At 33.5% G+C, this 7,033-nt stretch overlaps 1 protein-coding gene and 1 pseudogene across 1 annotated transcript; one reads left to right on the top strand and one right to left on the bottom strand.

Moving 5' to 3' along the window:
* The first annotated feature begins 589 nt into the window (after positions 1–589).
* LOC100021543 (olfactory receptor 51L1-like) lies at positions 590–1,549 on the top strand. The gene has a single exon (XM_007491171.2). It carries the CDS (start codon positions 590–592, stop codon positions 1,547–1,549), a length of 960 nt encoding a protein of 319 aa, XP_007491233.2.
* A 4,129-nt stretch (positions 1,550–5,678) lies between these two features.
* Positions 5,679–6,749, bottom strand: LOC107652286 (olfactory receptor 52D1-like; annotated as a pseudogene).
* Between the last annotated feature and the right edge of the window lie 284 nt (positions 6,750–7,033).

Below are 7,033 nucleotides of genomic sequence, written 5' to 3'. Positions count from 1 at the left end.
CTCTAAGGGAGACTGTCAGAGATCCCATTTCTAATACTCTAATTTTTGTGCCAGTACAGAGGCACTTTCCAGATAAATTGCATGGATTTCTTGAGATGTATTGCAGAAGAAATCTTTCACATTATTTACAACTATCTTCATCTTCTGGATAAATGTTTGGGATTAACATAACCTGGATTTCTTGAGTTAAGTATTAAACAAATCCAGTCTCTAAGCAACAGGTTTATTTTGTCAGCCACATTGGGCTAGGTTTCAATAATGCAGCAATGTTTTCCCAAAACCCTTTATGTTTGATAATATTTATGATGAGAACAGGTGGCTTCCTTTTGCTCATATCTACTGTTTAGGAACAATATGGATCATAGAGTGAACTCAGGAATTAAAAATAGCAAGGGAAGATGAAAGGTGGGCTATGAATATAGATGAAAAGAAAATGTAAGGGTAAATGTAAAAATGGTTAAAAAAACAACCATCAAAGTACAACAACAAAATACATTTTGAAATCTTTGTTACAACTGTTTTTGTGTCTTTCTTTTCCTTATAGAAGTGAGTGGTGTGGAATGGGATTGTGGCTCTACACAGAAGTTCCATGGCAGACTTCAATTCCAGTAGTTCTCTGTCTACTATATTCTATCTCACTGGAATTCCTGGATATGAGGCACTATACCACTGGATCTCCATCCCTTTCTTCATTCTCTACATGATTGGAATAATGGGAAACTGTACCATCCTTCATATTGTCCGGATTGACCCAAGCCTCCATGAACCCATGTATTATTTCTTGGCCATGCTCTCCCTCACTGATATGGGCATGTCCCTTCCCACACTTGTATCTCTCTTTAGAGTGTTGTGGTCCATCTCTAATGAGATTGAATTCAACACATGTGTAATACAGATGTTTTTTATTCATACTTTCTCCTTAACAGAATCTGCAGTGCTCCTAGCAATGGCCTTTGACCGCTATGTAGCCATCTGTCATCCCCTGAGGTATTCCACCATCCTCACCCCAAAGCGCATCATTAAGATTGGAATAACAGCTTTTTTGAGAAGCTCTCTCTCCAGTACTCCACCAATGGTCCGTCTTGCATACTTTCCTTACTGCCACTCTCATGTTCTCTCTCACTCTTACTGCCTACATCAGGATATGATTCGCTTGGCTTGTGCTGACACCAAATTTAATGTCATCTATGGAGTGGTTGTGATCATTATTCTCTGGGGATTTGATGCCTTGGGCATTCTGATTTCTTACATCTTCATTCTCCGTTCTGTACTGAGCATTGCATCCCAGAAGGAAAGACTCAAGGCTCTCAACACATGTGCCTCCCACATCTGTGCTGTTCTCATCCTTTATGTGCCCATGATTGGAATATCTCTTGTTCACCGTTTTGCAAAACACACCTCTCCCCTTGTCCACATTTTCATGGCTCATATCTACTTGTTGGTGCCCCCCATACTCAACCCTATCATCTACAGTGTGAAGACCAAACAGATTCGTATGGGGATCATTCGTCTGCTTCTCCCTAAGAAAATCCACTCTACCTGGGAGTAGGTTTTGCCAAGAAATAATCCCCATCACACCAGACTAAGACCTTAAATTATATGGGATCAATTCCGTTCTATCCAGAAAAAGAATTTTCTAGCTAGCAGAAGAGTGGAAAATGGAAGAGGGAGGGAATACTGTACACTAAAATATTGAAATATCTCATTGTATCCATTTGTAATATAGGCCTTTTTAGGGAAAGAGGCTTACAAAATCAAGGTGATCAGTCCAAGCATTATTAAGGGATTATATTTTAGAGGAGACCTCTGTAGTTAGACCTTGTCATAGAAAGTGAGCAGAAGGGCATACTATGCCATTAGTCCACAAAGGGGCTTTGTGCTTCAACTATCTCTTTGTTGTACTGAAACTACTTAATGAAGGAATGGGTTAATACATGTAGAATTTGCATGTATGTTCACTTATATGTAAATAAGCTTATATGTTCATTTATATGTAAGTTATATAGGTAAATGTGTAGCTTTATTAAAATCAGGATGTGTAAAGGATTAGACAAATTGGAGTTGACTTATAACCACTATCATTCTCAGTTTATTGAGAATATTTGTTTCTATATAAATATATATATATATATACACATCTATATAAAAATATATATATATAAATGCAAAAACAAATTTGACAAGCCATAAAATAATATTCATGAGGGCAGAAATAGAATCCATAGACCATATTTAAAAGTGAATTCTTTAAAGCATTAAAGGAACAGGCAATTCTAGTATCATATTTTTAAAATAAAAAAAGAAGAGATAATTTTATAATATTTTTATGACCCAATTCTGTCTTCTCATCTTAAAAGGAAATGGAAAGCATACAAAGAAATATATACATGGATTTTATTGTTGCTGTTTTATCCTTTTTCTGTCCAACTCTTCATGACCTCTTTGGATACTTTCTGGGCATATACTAGTGTGGTTTGTGATTTCTTTCTCCAGCTTTTTTTATAGTTGAGTAACTGAGGAAAACAAGATTGATGATTTGTCTGGGGTCTATAAGTGAATGGGCCACATCTGAATTCAGTAAGATAAGTTTTCTTTTTTTTTTTTAAATCCTTACCTTCCTTCTTGGATTTAAACCCTGCATATTGGTTCCAAGGCAGAAGAGTGGCAAGGGCTAAGTAATGGGGGTTAAATGACTTGCCCAGTGTCACCCAATCGGGAAGTGTCTGATGCCAGATTTGAACCTAGGACCTTACATCTCTTGGCCTGGCTCTCAATCCACTGAACTACCCAGTTGTCCCCAAGATGAGTTTTCTTGAGGAGATTCATTGCTCTATCCACCGTGACACTTAACTGACCTTAGGAAAAAAATATTCTTTCTTAATATGGTAAAAGATAGCTCTATAAAACCACAAGCAAATATTATATGCAGTAGACTATTTAGAGTTTTGTGCAACAAAATCAAAGTTATATAATGATTTATATTTCTGCAATTACTGCAATAACAGGTGCTAGAAATTTTACCTATAAGAATGTCATGAAAAATAAAAGGAAAAATTAAATACAAAAAGAGAAAACAAAGATTTCTCTGTTTTCAGATGCCATTATAGTCTATTTAGAATCTATCAGGTTATTTTTTCAATATTTTAAAAATCACATTTCAAATAATTGGATTAAATTTTAATTCTGGGTATCATAACATATGCATTTAAAATAAAGCAAACATTACTCTGAGAAGGTGTCCAAATCATTTGCCAGATCACCATAGCAAATATATGACAAAAACTTGATGCTTTGTGTTAGGCAGTTAACTAGTTAACTAAAAATGAATTGAAGTAGTGAAGTTAGGATCAGTTTTTTTATATAAATACACACAAAGCTTATTTATATAATATAAATTCATCCAATAATTCTTGAATATTATCAAAAAATTCTGTAGGAAGAAATAGAAAATAAAATAACATACAAAATATTTAAAGATCATATAAAATACTTCAAACACTGTTTCAAAGACACAACTCAGAAATATGTAAACAAAATTTAAAACACTCTATGAAGAAAGTCTGCTTAAACTCTTAGAGAAAATACAATCACTCATGGATGAAAAAAAATCCCTAATACTGCATAATTAATTCATTATTTAACTCTTATTGATAATATTAATAAATATTTTTAGAAATAAAAAATAATATCAATATTCACCTATAATAATAAAAAGTTAAGAGTCTCAAGATAAATAATAAAAATGAGGAAAGAGTTATAGGGGACCAATAATATCAGATTTAACCCTTACTATAAAAGACTAATTTTCAAGACCATTTGACATTAGTTAACAATAAAGAAATTCTTCTCTGACACATAATATACATAAGTGATAATTTTTTTTAAGTTTTGTAAATGCAAATTCCCAACATAATAAGGTAAAAATTCACTACTCTTGCAATAACTGGAATGAAGTCTAAATATTATTCCAATTATATTGACTACCTTTATAGATTGTGTAGTATACATGTATGTATACACACATATGCTGTATATATAAATGTAGGTATATACTATATCTTTATATATGTGTTTGTATATATATGCACATATATAATTTGTATATTAAAAGTAATAATACAGTAAAATAATATTAGAATTAACTAGGAATTAAAGAGCAGGCTAAACTGATTTTTTGAAATTCCAAATTCAGTTTATTAACCATAATGTTTTAAAGAAAAGTTTCTCTTTTTAATATCAATTTTCTTCCAGTGATTCCATATAAAAATCAATCATGGAACACTACAGCTCTGAAGAAATATAGTTGTAAATCATCAAAAGGACTATGGCTATTCATGTGGGGGGCATGATGGAAATTATAAGATATCACTCTTAAGTAAATATGGAATTTTTAGGAAAAACTATTTGAATGATATAATCAATGAAATATTATTTTTTAAAAAAGATGGATTGGTCATGTAGTTTGAGTAAGAAATAACACTAGAAAGTAAATATGTTCAAATTATATCTTAAAATTATCAATAGAATTCAATGAAGCTATAATTGTTTTTAATTGAAGTCTTTTGCTGAACTTATGGTAGTATATGTTCAAGAGTTCAACAGTATAGACATTAATTGATAGATTGTCCCAAGCATATCCCCTTACAGAGAAAGTACTCATGGTTATGAACATGGTTCCATTGAAGTACTTTAACATATCAATGCTTGATTTTCTGTGTATATCAGTTGATTTATCATTGCTCTTTTTGCTGTCATCATAGTTATTATAATCACTATGTTAAACAACATCAACACCAGCATCAACATCATCATCATCATCTCTGTTTTTAGCATTACAAACATCATCATCTACATTCAAAGTCTGGCACATTGAATTGCAAGGCTATGTCACAGCTTATAGACTACTATAATTGGAATTTATAAACTGTGAAATTGAAACATCAGGACTAGATGTATGGCTGACTTAACCCAGCCTTCAGTTTTCATACTAGAAATTAAAGGCATTTGACTAGAGAAGCTCAAAATTTTGTGTCAGCTCCACATCTACTACCACAAAATATATGATTCTATGCAAATCAATATAATCAACTTTTTCATCATGATCAATAAAATGATGATCATCATTTCTTGTATCAGATTTACTTTTATCTCTCTAGTATCATCATCAAACTGAGATGGAAGGAGGGGTAGAATTAAAGCACTTGAATTTTGAACGAGGAAATATCCTCTCAACTGATACAGATCCAATCACTGGAACTTTGGGTCTTAACCCCATATTTCCCAGTATTCACTTGTGCATCTGGGGAAAAGGAAATTGAAACAATATATTTTCATTTTGGGTTTTATAACATAATTGGGACTAGAAAGTTCTTTTCAAGAGCATAGTCACTAGTTGTGTGTCTGCAAAATACAGAAATATTTTTCACAAATATTCCTTGACAGTTTATTCCTTACAGAATGTTGTATTCTCCAATAGTTGTCACAAAAATATTTTTTTCAGTTATGAGCAAGTATGCTATTGACTTGTGGACCCATACTCCCTGCTATTAGAAATAGGGCACATAACTAGTTCTATCCATCCTTGGAAATCAGGAAAAGTGAAACTAAGCTTTCCTTCAAAGGGGGAAAAATAAAGGTATCACCTTTCTTTTTTTTTTTGCAATCATTGTACTCCCCAATACTGATTAGATTAATTTTGTTGGAGATATCAGTGTTGTAGTGTTATTCCCTTATTTCTTATTCTTCAAATCTCTTCAATGCATATAATTAGGGTTATGATGAGGTTGCAATGTTGATTTCTTTCTACATGAAATATTCTTTAAGGCCTTTAGGGGATTAAAGACTTTGAGGATTCTCTCTCTGATTCTCTTTGTTCTTATCCCATAAATAATTGGATTTAGCATAGGTGGAACCAGTAGGTAGATGTTAGCCACAAAAATGTGGACATGAGGAGCAACATGGTATCCAAATTTGTGTGTGAGGAATGAGAAAAAAGCTGGGGTATAGGAAACTAATATGAAACAAACATGAGATCCACCAGGGTTTTGAGATGTGCGACCTTAGAAGGGTGCTGAAAGACAGTATAGAGAATGAAAATGTAGGAACAGATGATTAGTACGAAATCCAGTCCACCAGTAGTAAAAGCAACAATTAGACCATAAGCTCTCTGTATTCTAATCTCAGCACAGGCCCGCTTGATCAAGGCCATAAACTCACAGTAGGTATGAGAGATGATATTAGTTTTTCAGTAGGGAAGCCATCTGAATATAAAGGAGTGAGGATTAAGTAGCATAGCTCCATGGAAAATAATAGCCAATCCCATGCTCCCAATGACTGTGTAGGTCACGATTGCTGAATGTCTAAGAGGTTTGCATATGGCCACATAGCTGTCAAAGGCCATGGCCAGAAAGAAACCAGATTCCATTATGGAGCAGGAGTGAATCAAAAATACTTGTGTAAGGCAAGCTTTAAACCAGATTTCCCTGTCTTTGAACAAGAAAAGGCTGAGATGTTTGCAATTAGCAGTTGTACAGATAAACAGCTCTGTCACAATCAACATGCACAGGAAGAAGACTCATGAAGGTTTTGGTCAGTTTTGATGATAAAAAGCAGGGCAAAGATTCCCAGTACACACAGTATGTCCAACAGGCAGAAAGGGATGGAGATCCAGATTGAGCAGTTTTCAGTCCTGGAATTCCAATGAGAATGAAAGTGGAAGGATGAACATTGGTCTTGTTAGATAATATCATGTTTCAATTGTCAATGTATAAGATAATGGATATTTTTGAACCTTTGAAGAAGAACACGAAGATACCAAATTAACCAATGTTATCATTTGAAATAATCAAAACCCCCCAAAAGTATAAAAAAGTAGAGCTAGCATTCACAGGATAGCAAGATTATCTTTTTTATCTCATAAGTTCCAGAAGTCACTTGAATTTCAGTGGGCATCTACAAGCCCTCCTGTCCACAACACATTGCCTGATTTGAGGACTGTTCCAGATCTCTCCATGGCCACTAATGAGATCATGCT

This window comes from Monodelphis domestica, chromosome 4 (genome assembly GCF_027887165.1).
Source record: "Monodelphis domestica isolate mMonDom1 chromosome 4, mMonDom1.pri, whole genome shotgun sequence".
NCBI classification, from domain to species: Eukaryota; Metazoa; Chordata; class Mammalia; order Didelphimorphia; family Didelphidae; genus Monodelphis; species Monodelphis domestica.
The sequence above is the reverse complement of the archived record's forward strand: the minus strand, read 5'-3'. Positions and strand labels throughout refer to the sequence as shown.

Coding starts and splice junctions, on each gene's coding strand:
- LOC100021543 (XM_007491171.2), top strand. CDS start 590: ATGGCAGACTTCAATTCCAGTAGTTCTCTGTCTACTATATTCTATCTC.